Source organism: Pyxicephalus adspersus, chromosome 4 (genome assembly GCF_032062135.1).
Source record: "Pyxicephalus adspersus chromosome 4, UCB_Pads_2.0, whole genome shotgun sequence".
NCBI lineage: Eukaryota > Metazoa > Chordata > Amphibia > Anura > Pyxicephalidae > Pyxicephalus > Pyxicephalus adspersus.
The window spans coordinates 66,627,468-66,643,469 of record NC_092861.1 but is presented as its reverse complement, the minus strand read 5'-3'; the positions used below and the strand labels follow the sequence as shown (position 1 = coordinate 66,643,469).

The window sequence follows — 16,002 nt, the reverse complement described above, 5'->3', positions numbered from 1 at the left end:
GCGCCGCCTTCATGGGCGGGCACAAGTGCCGCACGCTGGATCTCAGGGGAAATCAAATGAATTTTTTTTTTCTTGTTTTCCCGTGCGGAAAACCTGGTGCGTCTTATAGTCCGGAGCGTCTAATGGTCCGAAAAATACGGTACTTTTTATGAGGTAGTATTGTCAATACTGAAAGCAGGACTAGGTGTATCCAAGTCCTGAGTGATAAGTATAGGCTTCTGAATGAAAAGTAGCAATCTTGTCTCCAGCAACATTATTTTAATTTCACTGTAGTAGAAGCAAGCATGGCCTACATGAGAGTGGTAGATTTGGCAGCAAATATTTTTTTAATGGGAAGCAATAGTACTACTTCATTAACACCATTTAAAGTATTTAAATTTAATTGTTGTTATAAAGTTTAAAAACTTTGTTTCTGTACACAGTTTATAAATATGTATCAATATGGAAGCTGTTACAGTTTCTCATTTCATAAACAGCCTCTAAAATGCATAAAATGTATCAGACAGGGCCTGTCAGATAAAAACACAACTTTCTGCAGTCAAATCACATTTATTTCCCCTTTCATTTCTTAATATCTTTGCCCTAAACAACTACAGGAGTAAGATCATGACAAAAGTCAGAGGAAACTCTATATCTTTCCAAAGATCTTGCCATCATTGGTCCTTGGTCTTTGTATGTTTATACTGCAGTTCATGTGGTTTGCTACAAGATCCCAATGCCAAGTATCAAGTATTCAACTGAATGAAATCTTACAGAAATAAAGCCATAAACAGATCATTCATAATAGCTACTGCCTTTTTCTTTGCATATATTTTTAATTCTGAACTTCAACAGTGTGTGTATAAGATACAAGTCCTAGAAAAATAAAATGAATTCATTTTGTGAGTAAAGAATGGTTATTACAAGTTAGGTCTCGGTAATCTCCCTTTTTCTAAGCCTGCAGTTATACAAAACATGCTACGCTTAATTCACCATATGGTTTTACATGTTGCCAATTTAATGTCGTTTTTTAAATCCAGATGTGAAGGTACAGCGCTATAACTGTATAGGATACTTTAAAATTGTATGTTCAATCATGTCAAGTAAATCAGTGCAATTAACGGTCTATCTGATCATAAAGTGATGACCTTTTTCCAGCAGGAGTTTTCTGTTGGATCAACATGTTGTCTTTTCAATTTGCATGTGATAAAAATCTGTATGCAATAAATACAGGTTTTCATCAGCACTGTCCTGTTGCAGATAGCAAGTGTTAAAAGGCAGCTTCATGCTCTAAGGTTCAAATAATCACCATGGTTGAACTGAATTTGACCCCAAACAAATTGTTGTCGTGACAAGCATAATCATGGGTCATAATAAGTATAATGGCAATACATGAAGGAAATTTTCACAGTATCTGTAAAGGCATGGTGTATACCTGCATATATTTTAAAATTAAATCTTTTTCTTTTTTTTTTTTTTTTTTTTTTAAACGTCACAAACAACTAATGGTATTGTAAAGAACTATTCATAACAGATAAATAAAAAGGTATGGTAAAATTTAGATATTATTTGGAAAAATTACTTTAAAAAAAAAAAAAAAAAATTGGTATAAAAAGGTATAACAAGAGAAATAAATAATGAAGTGAACATAAAATGGAGCTAGCAGTCAGTATTTTATTCATGCTAAGAGTGTGTATGATTAGTAATGTATACGTGACTGGAGTTCAAGGACTGCTTTTTAAAAAAATAAAAAGGTAGAGTTTTTTTTTCCTTTTAAATATATTGTTGCATACGCGATGTGCATTACTGAAAAATGTCCATTGAAAGCCTATTGCTAGATGTACAACTGAAATACATACATATATGTTTATAGTAAAAAGAGTGAATACAGTCCACACTGGACACCAAAGTGTTTACACCTCAATGTGTCCCCATTTTATAAGTCACCTTAAATATTTACAGGGAGTTAATTCATTCCTGAAAGCCAGTAGTAAAACACGCTCCACTCAGTTTACATTTAGGAAATTATTGCAAACAGGCATTGCCTGTCCCTTCTGTAATAAATAACACTCCTGCTAACTTTTTGTTTTATTTTGTACAATCACAAAAATCATAAAGCTGCTTTATCACTGGCACACATAAAATATGCAGATGTGTCCAGCCAGACACCCCTGCTAGATACCATGGTCAAAATGTATATATTTTTTCCCTATTGCAGTTAACCATGAAAAAGTTGGTTACCAAACGAACTCAAATCTATGACTGTACTGTCAAGGCTCTACTTCAATACTCAGTAAGCTCTGTAACTCTAAATTCACTACCGTCTTTACATCCACCAACCTTTCATATCTCTGGACTATCTCCATGTTCCTGCCCCCATATATTAATATATAAGATTATATATATATATATATATATATATATATATATATATATATACACATTGCACTCAAGTCATGCAACAGTGTTCTTTGGTATTCACTTTGGTGACTGCTGGGGTAACTCATGAACGTGTACTGCTTTCTACAAGATTCCTTGGTAGAGGGGATGCTGATAGAACTTCTATGGCACATTTCCTGTAAATACCTGTGTCTGTAAATGTTCTTGTCCTCTACCTATTGTTACAATTGGAAATTTCTGAATATATGGCAAGATCCGGTTTATTATTTTTATACACTCATTGCCCCTTCGGTGCAGCTACCTTTTGTTGAACCTGATTGATCCTTGGCAAAGCTGTTCATTTGCCTGTTCCCTCTCTACCAATGTCCACACCTTACAAAATGCTCATTGGTGATTATTGCCAATAAGCCTGTGCATTAGTTCACATGTGGACATGTGTTTTGTGGGAGAAGGGGCGGCATCCTGGCATGGGGAAAAAAAAAAATTTAACGTGACCCTGACAGCCCAATGATTAGGTTGAAATTTTCCTATAAGTCAAACTATTAATTGACAGCCCTGTTTGGCTCAGAGTCCTACTGCTGCCTCTACTGATCTGCAACTATGTATTACAGAAAGCTACAAGGCAAATATGGGTATTTTATGTATATATAAATAGAATTCCTAAACTATGTTACAATTAGTGCAAGATTAGTCTAACCTATAAATAGAATTAGTTCCCATATATCATTAAATATGCAAATTTCAGAGGAATTTTAATTTGTATTGGCAAGAGAAATTTACAGCTTCTTCATGTTCGTCATCAAGCTTATAAAGTGATTAACCTAAACGCTAGCAAATTTTACTCAGAGTAGAACAAGAAATTACATCATATATTTTTTTTTCAATCATTTAGAAACACTGGCATGTAAAGGTTATCCTAATATTCAGAGAATGCCAATGTTTGTCATGCCAGGCTTCTTCATATTTGAGATGGCAAGGCATGAGTCTGACCTTTGGAAACTCTGCACTCCACTAAGACCACATTTATAACAGAATTGGTTCTTTTTTCTGCTGTACTTACTCTCAAGGCATGTTAGGTATATGAAAACCCAATCGCTAAAATCTAAGTTTGTGTTTGGTTCAAAATCAATTTTAAACATATTATTTTGCTACTATTGTTAAAATAGTACTTCTTTTTAAAAAGCATCCTGGCAGTCAATGCTTTGTACTGGTCTCAATATGTGAACTAAATTAAAATATGAATGGTCATCCCATCACACACTATGTATAGCAGCTGCTGAAGTGCATGCACATAGACATGAAATGGTAACAAAGAATCTGCAAGAGATGATCAGTGCTGAAACTCAACTACATACAAAAGAAATGTAAAAACTAGTATAATAAAGATGATAACAGGTTCTAGTAGTTCACCTAGGTTCTAGTAGATTCAGAGATTTAGTAAACAAAATATTATTCCATCAGGGTTTACAAGTACTTTAACATTGACAGAGCCTTCTGTTTTGGGAATCCTCAGATTTTTTAAAATTTTTTATTAGGAAAGTAAAAAAAGTCAAAGCTTTTTTAATAACCAAAAATAGTGATTTATCTAGTGTAATATGACACACTGATGAACAATATCCATGCATTGCAATAGACTGTGTGAATATTGGAGATTAAAAGTACTTTATGTCAAGGTATTTTTCCATTAAATTTTTAAAAGCATGAAAAAGGTTTTTAAAAAAACCCAGAGATTAACACGTACGGTAAACACTGTATAGCATTTCTAACTGTTTAGGCATTTCTAACATCTCGCTGCAATTCATGTTCTCCAATCTCTTTGTTCCAGTGTCTGTTCAACATTTTTCTGGACCAATTCCATCAACTATACCTGTGTAATCAGTATCAACCACAGGTCCATGTGACAGGGTGATAACACAATTCAAATACAAGCAGGATGTACCTAAACATGACTTTTATGGCAAGAACACCAATTATTAATGAAAGGTGCATACTAAAAAAAAAAAAGTCAAAGATATAAACATGTTAAGGCATATGGGATTTTAGTGGTTTGGATTTACATTTTTTGTGGCTTAAAATGTTAACACGGAAACATGTTAAAGTTTTAGGTAGATATATAGCATATTTTATAAAAAAATATAGATGTCAAAGCAGAAGAAAAAAAATCTAAATGGTGTTTTTTCCACCAGAAAGTCAAATAAATATTTCTAGTGGAGACCAATAGTTGTACATCAAGCATTTGTCACAAGTAGACACTGCAATGTAGGGGTTAATGAAAGTTGACAGACACACCACGAGTAACTGTAGCTGGGGCTGGTATTTTTAGAAGTAATTACTTCCCTCCAGTAAAGCATTTGCTTACTTAATATACAAACAGAGATCTGCTTAGTCGAAAAACACTTGTGGTAGGTGCATAAAGATGGTTGTCAGGACCAGAATAGCAATTCACCTAAATACTTTTCCAAATGTGCCAGCAATCGTGCCCTGTGAGTCATACTGTGAAATAGTAAACATAGGATAGACTTTCGTGTTGTGAGATTCTGTCTCTTACCGTTAGTTTAGCTGCTCCATACAGTAGAGCTAACCTACTAACCTTTCTTAGTGCTAGACTTGTGCTAACCATTACGCAGACCCTTCAAAGTATTTTAATATATATATATATATACACATATACAGGTAGAGAAATATGATAAATAATAGAAAGAAATAGAACAATTGTTACAAAAGATACTTTACCTATCAATACCAAAATGTTGATAGACGAGTCATGCGACTTTAGTTACACTTTAAGTATCAAGGCAAATAGTATGTTTCACGTCAATTGCAATAAATAACTTTGAAAACTAGTAACATGAAAAAAAAATGTTTATTTTGTATATTTAGAATGTTTCTTTGCAGTTTTCAACATGCATACATACAATACCACCTCTTGGTGGATAGTGTTCGATATTGGTTATTCATCTGTAAATAAACTTTTACCACATCCATACAATATATATTACTAACTCTAAATTTTTAGCAGCAATATTTGTGTTCAGTTATTCATATTCATAAACAAGAGCAGCAGTTTCTAAACTACAGCCAGCACCCTCAGTAGGAAAGGAATGGAGAGCATTGTATTCATTTTATCCCTATGTATGAGTTGCACTAATAAATGTTTCTGCATATAAACTCATACACAGGGTTAGTGCTTCATGGAAATAATTGGGAGTAAAAAGATTTTGACATGCTAGTGTGTGGCCTCATTGGCGATATCTCATTGGAAGGAGGGCATGCTAGATGAAGTCTGGCAGGGGGATTACATTTTAAATGTAGTTGCACCAGATGGGCAGTTACAACTTCAGTGAAATTTAGATATTGCAGTCAGAACACTTGAGAGCTCTCTTCTAGTGTGATAAATGTGTACTGAAAGTTCCCATTATTGATTCTGAATATATGGGGCCTTATAGAATAAAATGGATGTTGTGATAAAATGTAATCATTACCTTGTGTAATTGAATTCACTTTGCAGAATTATAGAGAAAAATATGGACTCTTGTCAATATTGTCACATTACAGGTACTGCTGGAAACTACTCACAAAAAGTTGTTCTTTTCTGGAAAGACTGATGTACTGTAAACCAGTGATAAGCAAGACAAGCAGGAGGAAAGAGCACCATCGGGAGAAAGGTTAATAAAGAATGTATGATTTCATGGTCTCCCTGGACACATATTGTAAGATGAGAAATAAAAATGCAGTAAAAACAGCAAAACTGCAATAATTATTTACAGGGACAACATGTATTATGAAGGTGACCTTAGTAAAGTTGAAACACTGAGGATTTGAAGATCCAAAAGATCTATAAAAAAGTTAGACAAAAAAAAATTTCTATGGCTTAGGTACACCATTACTTTGTCCTTCATGTAAAATACATTACTCCTTAGGAAGCCTATTTCAATAACAAGAAAACATCACATCCTCCTAATCACAATAAAGATCAGAAATCACTTCCAATAAACCTCATTCTGAGGCAAATTAAAGCTACTATATAGCTAATGTATCGACCACTGGTAGCAACCCAAGGCCAGGTTAATACTCATGGGCCATACTTATGGTTCGCACACCATATGTCTGATTTCACCCAAATGAAAATGCTTCCCTTTTATGTCACATTTTCTCTGAATTTCCACATTTACTATCCAGAGGGAAATATGAAAAAGCTATTTGGAGACTAGAAATAAAGAACTTAATTTCTTGATTACAGGTGACTCAACCAAATATGCAACAAACTCATGTGTATAATCTATCCCATAATTAAAAGTTAAACAGAAATTCTAATGTCAACTCTTTTCTCCCTCATTGGCAGTCCTAAACTACCACATTTCTCAGCACCATAGACAGGTGGGCGGTGGATAAGCCCTCAATTATTTTTCTCATTAAAGTGTGGTTTTTAGAGGGGAAGCCTAATTGTTTACCAAATGCTGGAGGACAAGTAGGCTGGTAACAGTGTTGTATTTTCCTCGCTATATTTGGCTATAGGGATAGTGAATCACATGCTTGTTTAGTATATATTGGGATTTTTCCCTAAAAACTAATGTTGAATCAGCAGATCTAAATTTTAGGGATGCAAAAATATTTGTTGTGTGATATTTAGGAGGGGTATTGGGGCTAGAACCAGTAACTGGAGAGAAATACAGTACTAATAATGTGGCAAGCTTTTGTTAAAAGAAAAGAATGTTAAAAAAAAGCTTAAACTCTCTGCTTCCACTCCAGCACATTTCAGTTCCTGCCATCACATTCTTTAAAGTTCTTGACTAAAGTGGCAAGTCTACTCAAAGTAATATGAATATAACCATGCATTATTCTTCTTAAGTAGAAGTACAGCCTTACTTAACATACAATAAAAAAAACTGTGCCCCAACTCCGTATGAACCATATTAGTTTCCTTCCTGCCTTAGTTCCAAAGTAATTTATTCTTTGTAAAAGCACAATTTCTTCTTTCTCACAGGACATTTGTGCTGAAAGCAACCATTTTGCAAGCTTAGGTTCTATATCCTTTTCAGAGGTAAATCTGTACAAGTGATAAATATTTGTTTCCAATGTTTTTTCTTCTGTCACTGGCAGTCTTCTGATTTGTTTGTACCTCAGTTAGATGCTTATCTTTTTCTCTCTGTACATCAAAGAAACATTCGGTTCATGGAAGTCCAACACAATTCTGCCTATCCCATTCTCTGAGAAAAATAAACTTTTCAGATACTCTAAAATTATTATATTTCTAGAAGAATGATTGGTGTGGCAAATCTAAAGGAAATGAAGGGAAATTTTGACTTTAGTTCCACTTTAAAGGGGCAGTCCCCCCAGATGAAATATTTAATTTATGGGCACAGTCTCAACGGTTTAGCCAACTTTGTACTTCTCCGAGCAACGATATGATGGGAATTATGTCATCACAGTTCCTTGCTTGGTTTTCATTCACTTTCCTAAGTTTGGGTGTCCTCACTATCCTTATATTATACTTACTTCTGTTAAAATCTCTAGATCCCATACGGAGAGTGCACTACTAGTAGTGCTGTTCAAGATGAGCAGACCTGTTATGATGAATGGTGTATCTCACACTCTATCCTTATGCAATATAGAATCTACTAGATGAATAGACCCACAAAACTTTCACATTGGTGTAATCTGCAGGGTAAATAGTCTGGTTTGTTTCCTATTGTTTTTGTCTAATTGTTTTTTTTTTTGCCAGTGAATGCAATGCAAGATCAAATGAATTGCTGCATTCGTTGGTTTCACATTGCATTATCTGGCACAATTCTCTGGCTTTACCTGTCAGGATAAACTCCGCGGGGTCCACGCATAGACTGCTGTTTAATAGACACGAGTGATGCGGCTACTACTAATCCCGGAATTACTTGCGTCTAAAAATGCAGGGCCACCAATTCGCAGAGAGGCCCCTAGTCTATAGACATGAGTGATGCCAGGAATTGTAGTAGCAGCATCATTAGCGTCTATAGAACAGCAGCTTAATATGAATTGCAGCTGGCCTGCTGTTACTATGGATTGCAGTTGGGGCGGGCGAGCTGCAATTCATATTAGGAATTCTTTTGGGGGCCAAAAAGAAAATAAAAAAAGGACATTGTGGGCCAGAGTTTGACACCCCTGGTCTACAGAACGGAAAATAATGACAGCCCCCCCCCTCTCCCCCACATTGTGGGTCATCTTTTCTTAAGTGCCAGTGCAATACACGCCCCCAATTTTAGGTTCACAATATAATATAGAGATTTCCCACTATTTCTATTGTAACTACTTCAACTCACATATTTAAATATTGATTACAAAAATATTTTTTAGCCTTCAAAAATGTTAGAATAACCTCCCTAAATCATTCATATTTTTGGTTTTCAATTATGTTTTTAGTTTTTAATTTATTAGAAAACATAGGGATATAGATAAATTATTGTAAGCTAAATAATGATCATCAACCAAGTTTCCAATGATTCCTTCTCCAAGGTACACCATATTTTTTCTGCCACAAATCTGAACAGTCACACAATTTCCATCAATGTAAACAACATATCAGGGTAGAGTACGTAGTGTTAAAAGGAAAAGTGCATTGTATTTCCTCCCAGGGCCCCTAAAAATTCAACAAATGCAGTCCTGAATATAATATAAACATAATGGGAGACATGTGTGTGTATATATATGTATATACACACCGTAAAATATCTAAATATCTGTATACATCTTAACTGGACTATATTACTTTAACATTCATAAATGTAAAATTAGAAGCTATAGCAAATAGGGAAAGCCAGAGGCAACAATTGAGTTGGTCAGATTGCAGGAAAATCTAAATACCATTAATGTAAAGAACAAGAGCTTGCAATTAACAACTTAACTTTTATTGAACAACTTAAAACATACAAATATTTATAACACAACACAAATAAGTATTTGAAATCCTTTGCTAGAAAATGATTGCTTTTAGAAAAATCACTTGCCAAAAAGAAAACCTTCGAATATGCTCTTTCTGCTGCATAATTCCTCATTTTTAAGGGTACAAGTGCATTAGAGTTTTTTTATTCATAGCTCTTTTGTATGTGTCTTTTCTTCTTGTTATATATAGTTAATCCACAATCCCACGGCGTCTGTATAGGGTTTTTCTTAATACATTATTTATCTTTTTGACTCAAAAATAAAATAAGGCTAATGAGGGGTGTTTTAGGGCACAGAATCAGGTCATGGATAGTCATAGGTAGACTCCAAAACGCACAGAGCCACAGGGAGTTTTGGAGACTGTTCTTCCCAACTGACTTCAAAGACTTTCAGCAAAATCTCTTAATTTTCACCAAAGATTTGAGAAATCTAAAACTCTCTAAACAGAAGTAAAAAGATTTGGCCTTTGCATGTTACATTTTAAATTTTAGCACACTTATAATACACTTATATTGTAAAAGTGCCGCCTTCCAGGGCTGCAATATCCATGATCTTCCAAACCGCTACATCACTGGTACTTGCATCATCCCCTTTCTCTCAAGATTAAAAGTTTTCAGCCATCTTAACTGGACAAACTTTGGTCTAGTTTCGCTGGCATTAGTTTAAACACCAATTTTAGATTCATTCGAGATCAATTACAGTTCATTGATAGGGGCATTTAACCTGCAGTTCACCTCCTCCTGACTCGCATTACTATATACTATTATGGGAATGCAAAACCCCTTTGAAACAAGCAAAATCCCATCAAGAAAGGCTCATACTTCTTTCACACCAAGCCTCCCTATGGAGAAAGCCAGATCCGTAAAACGAATTAAGCAAAAGTAGAGTCATTCTTACACGTTCACTCCAGCAAGAATACCAGCAAGCAATGCACTACATTAAAAAAACATTCTATCATGATGATTTAAATGATGAAATGAATTCCATGTAAAAAATAAAAAAATAAAACAGTGTTTAAATGTCAATATCACTTAGTTGATGCAAATTATACTTAATGCAAAATTAGACACAGTACAATGCATTGCCAGAAATTTAAAATAAATAAATACTGTACCAAACTGACATAAAATGGCTTTTTGAAATTACCAAATTTCACACTAAATCATATGGAACAAGCAGTCAAACACAGGGGGCTGATTTAATAAGGCTCTCCAACACAGGAGAAAATGAATATCATGGCAGAACCTGGGTATTCCAGCAAACCTGGAATGAATCTGGGCCACGATTAAAAATATTTGTCAACTAATAGCAAGATTACCTAGGTCCTCCCACGATATTCTATTATGCAGATATACAGCTATGAGGCAAATACATAGGATGCGCAGGCACAGAGGGCTTGATTTATAAAAGCTCTCCAATGCTGGAGAGGATACAATTTTTATCAGTGAACCTGGGTGATCCAGCAAACCTGGACTGGATTTTAGGAAAGTAATTTGCTATTTCTTAATGAATATTTTCAATCCTGGACCAGATCCATTCCAAGTTTGCTGGATTGCCCAGATACACTGATAAAAATTGTATCCCCTCCAGCCTTGGAGAACTTTAATAAATCAGGCCCAGAAAGTGAACCGCTATAGTTGAGGCAAAAGGCACATTTCTCACAAACACAATAAATATGTCTATATGTTGTTTATATTATACCAAATCTTTACTTTTAGGATTCAGGTTCCTTTAGGCAGTATAAGAGAAAATGTTTTAATTGCTATAGCCTTTTCTTTATGTCCATCTATCTCATGGCATGTATTACTACCTAAAACTGCTACAACATTCAGCATAAAAATGTGAGCCTGTGTGTATGTAGGGGATTAGCAGAGGAAAGGACATGCTTTGGAAAAGGTCTTTTGTATAACTGAAAGCTTCAACAGCAGTTTAGTATAAAATGATGATCCCATAATAAACACATTATTGTGAAATATCAATACTTAACATTTGTTTGATTTTCACACACAATATTTTTGTGCTTGCCAGCACAAATAATTTTTTGTACATTTATAGAGTAATACTTTTTTTGATATCACTGCTATCCTAATAGGCAATGGCATTAAAGTAGTATGCAGTGATTTTACTCCCTGCAGTATTTTCCTTGTTTATTGCATCATAGCTCTGGAGCAACCTTAACAGCAGCTGCTTGGCACAGTTCATTCATATTCAGCTTGTTATCCACAGACATCCTCAACGTTAATCCATCATGGCACACTGGCTTATTAGTCACATAAAAAGAGAAAAATGCTTAATACGGGCATGAATTCCCTGATAAGTTAGACAAGCAGAATGGATGGTCATTTTGACATTTTAGAACACATTCCAGTATAATATAGTTATTCAATTCATTTTAATATCATTACTGCTTGAGATATGTCCACAACAGTATGCTTTTGGATTTGTTTATTTTTTAGTGGGGAAAAAGCTGCACTAGAAGATAAGGAATGCTAAACATTTTTCACTGCAATTTTTGGATATTTTATACAGCTTTTATTTCCCCATCTTCTGCGTTTGTTAAAACTGTTTAGGTACATTACCAGTGCAAGGGTTCACTTTCTTTAATTTGTGAGTTTATACACCCAATAGGAGGCCAAACTATTTGAGTATGACTCAATGAGGAGGACCTTCGATAAAACACTGAGCAAGGGAAACCCCTTTTGTTGATTCTTGCAATGCCAGTGACCTTACCTCTGCATTTAAAAAAATATGGCTTTATATACTTATATGTGTGAAATATCCAAACATGTATACACCTTCAGTAAATAATTAGCAGTAGAACACAGCCACCTAAAAAAGGTTTAATATAAAACACCTTCTAGTTTCTAGCTATGACATGTCATTAGTGTCCCATGCAGGGAGATACATTTCACAGATCTGCTCAATATCCCATTGTCTATCTTGACTTCACATAATGACTTCACCATTGCTTTACTTCACCCATTAATGCATGTTCAACTTTGTGAAATTGAAAGCAGATTTATTATTCAAGTATATCTGTATCTAAATTATTCCCTGTTGCATGTTTCACCGATGCAGATTTATTTTGTCTATCTAATAAAAGACCTTACCATGAACAGGAACTAAGGGAGAATTTGGGATATAAATACAAATTTAATATTTCTCACTAAAAAGGAAATACTCCAGTCTATGGAGATATCATGAAAAGTATACTAAATAATGACAAATGCAATGAAAGACTTCAGAAAAAAGACCACATTGGGCATGTTTTGTTCTAACAAGGGTAATTATCTGAGTATTTTACAATGCAATATTTCACATTTGTTTTTCTTAAACTAGTTTAATTTTAATAAGTTTAATGTTTTCAAGTATTTTAACCAGATAATAGGCTTGAGTAACAAACTTTTAACATCCGCCTAAAGCAATGTACTTTCAGCCATGTGACTTTAATTTTTATATTTTATTGGATACTGGAAGCTATCAAATTTTTATAAGCAATGTTTTTGAAAAACTATATGGGTATATTAGCTTTGTGATTTGACCTATTTATATTTTATTTGATCAGGTTAAATAAAATAAAGCAAAATGGTTAACTTAAAGCTTAAAGGGATCATCACTGACGTTTAGCACTCCGGTCTTAAATTTCACGCGACACACCATCTGTATATAAATTTGTTTTACACGTTTGTCAGAATGCTGCAGTCTATTCCCACAGCCCAACACCACCGCACACTATACCAAACACCATACCAAATTCAGTTTAATTGCTTATTTTGTCTGTGCATGTCTAGCCTTTTTGGGCAGTGAGTGCACTAATAGGTTTTGCTAACATTATATAAACAACTCCAGTAAGATATTACAAAGCAGAAAGGGTTATATAGGGAAATTTACCCTAAGAGAAGGCAGCATCCTGAAATTAAAGGAAATAATTCAAGGGGGCTTTTTTTTTTTACAAAGAACAGAACAGTATTTGCCAGTTTCAGAACTACCTGAAAGATAGTTTGTTAAAGAGGTTAAAACCTTTTTTTTACACTTACAAGGTGTCATGCTACAATCTCAATCCCAATACAAATTGCCACTTTGGTTAGGTAAAAACATATAATGCAACCTCTCTAATGTACACTGGGAAAAGGATATTGCAAAGTGATTTGACAGACCAAAAACAATTATTTCTAGGAAATTGTGCTGCATCCTAGCATCCCTGAAGCACAGATAATGCCACCTAGCAACAACAGTTAATGAATAACAAATCTTGTGTAGAGACCAACATATTTTTCAGTGTTATTGTGCCAAACACAGTGTAGTGTATATAAAGACATATGGGATTCTACTTCTTAACAAATAAAAGAGATCCTAAATTACTTTCCCTCTCAAAATGTAATTGACCATCATGCAAATTCAAGAGAGAAGTCATGTAACTCAACCCATTCAACTCTTTAAGTTATCACCAGCTAAGGTTTGGTCCTGCAGCTGCTCTAGCAAATGACTCACCAGAAATAACAGAGAACACTTACCAATAAAAGTTGTGTCTGAACTGAATTGTAATCCTATAATACTTGTTATAAATAAGGTAATGCAATATGGATGAAAACTACCAAAATTGCTTACCTGTTTTATTGCTCACTGCCATTGAATAGGAAAGCGGGAGAGTGACCTTCAAAATGACATAAATAATCCATAGTAAAACAAGCTTCATTTCTTACAGGAACCATATGATCCAACATCCAAAATAGTCTGTGATAAACAAGATAATAGGGTGATATTAGAAATGACTTGCTAAGTGGTACAGCATTAACACTTGAAATTTGTTTTCATTTATTAGTTTATAATAAAGGACCCCACATAGAACACTAGATTACATCACAAACGGCATATGGCAAATGTCTTTTTTTTATTACAATTTTAATATTCACACAATAATAATTTACCAATCAATGTAACTAATAAAATGGCAAGTCTTGCTTGCAGCTATGAATAAATCATGGTAAGGTTTACCAACATTTTTATGTGGATTAGTCTGTATATACAACATTAAGGAATTTGAGGCACATGTTCCAATACCATCATGAGCGCCAACATAGGATTTCTGCATGTGTTTTTGTTGCATTTCTGAAATACCAAATTAGTTATACTTCGTTAAATAGTATAATTGTTTAAAGATTTAGCTAAAAATAACAAGTTATAGTGAATAGCTAAAGTAAAAAAAACAAAAAAAAAACAAAAAAAAAAAAAACAGCTTTTCATGGCCTTCAATCCAGAGATTTCCTCTGCAGTATTTTTTTTGTTGCTACATGTCATCGGTCTAACTTCTGCGTAGGTCAGGCTTGACCCATCAAAGCCATTGATGGACAGTGAAGAGAAAAACAGCACAGTAGTGAGCTCATCTCACGTGAAACTTGTCAGCACATGAACTTATTCCTCTCACACCCCAGCCTTTCTATACAGAGCAGAAAACCATGTGAAAATATAAAATAAAGAAGCAATTAAACTGAAAGTTTATATATATAAAAAAGTAAATTTAATAGAGAGAGAAAATGTATAATAGTATAGCTACTACAATGGCTTTCTTGGACAATTAGGTGTAATTCCTCCTATAAGATTTTTTTATTTTTTTCATGGAGATCTTGCTGCTCTAATAAAATACTATTTAATACCGAATAGCAGCGTATAGTTAGGAAGTGTCCCTCAAACACCTAGCGAGATATTTCAAACACTGAAACCAAAGCGCTTGATTAACATTTGAAAAATAAACAAGCAAACTTACTTGTAGATGAGTCCTAGTGGCCTTAAGCTACGTACACACGTCAGATTTTTATCGCCCGATAATCGGCATCGGCCAATTATCGGGCGAAAATCTGCCGTGTGTACAGTCGGTGTCGTCCATCGTCCGGACGACCGACCTGCCGGATCCACGGACGATGGACGACAGCCGATCGTAATGAAAGGGAAGGGGAGAGCGCGCAGCAGGGTGCCGCTCCGTCGCTCTCCCCCTCCCCTCTCCATAGAGCATGAACGGTGCTGTATGTACAGCACCGTTCATGCATCGTGCACTCCCTTGTCGTTGGAAAGGATCGCGAAAGATCCTTTCCAACGACAAAAATTGCGAGTGTGTACGCAGCTTTACACCTATGGATGGTACTGTCAATAATCAGCGACACTAGGACTCATCCACGGGTTTGTTTTTTCACATGTTAATCAACCGCTTTGGTTTAAGTGTTTGAAAAAATAAAGAGAACTTTAGAATGGGAAAGATGAAAGAGAAAGGTTATGACAGGTATGATAAAAGAGGAAAGATGATGTAGCAAATCAGTGGAATAGGTAGTTGGAAATTGTTTGAAGATGACAAAGAACAGCTTTGTTTTGTTCTACAAGTGAAAGCAGTTAAGGAAAGAAGAAGGTTTATGGTCAATGTGAAACTGTTTGGCCCTTTTCTGTCCTCTATTGGACGCCAGTCATTTCACAGATGAACAAATCCCTGAGGTCTTAATGTTATCCTGCGATTCATCATTTACAACTGCCACTCCCAAGTGTTCTTCTCTCGAACACTTACTGTCCAGCTTTATACTGTAAAACCTGCTTTCAGCTCTATTATATCAATTGTTAAATAACTGCCTCACTTTGCATTGGGATTTTTTAAATGTTTCAATAACGTTTGTGAACATCTAGACTGCTACCTTAGCAGAGCATATATTATCCTAAAAGATATATATG

General features: G+C 34.7%; 1 protein-coding gene across 1 annotated transcript in view; it reads right to left on the bottom strand.

Moving 5' to 3' along the window:
- Positions 1 to 16,002, bottom strand: part of LOC140329791 (collagen alpha-1(XIX) chain-like) — a 94,607-nt gene that overhangs the window by 61,229 nt on the left and 17,376 nt on the right. The window contains exon 2 of the mRNA XM_072410184.1: positions 13,900 to 14,025. Coding sequence (XP_072266285.1) covers positions 13,900 to 13,987 — 88 coding nt within the window. The 5' untranslated portion in view covers positions 13,988 to 14,025. The remainder of the gene's footprint in view (positions 1 to 13,899; positions 14,026 to 16,002) is intronic.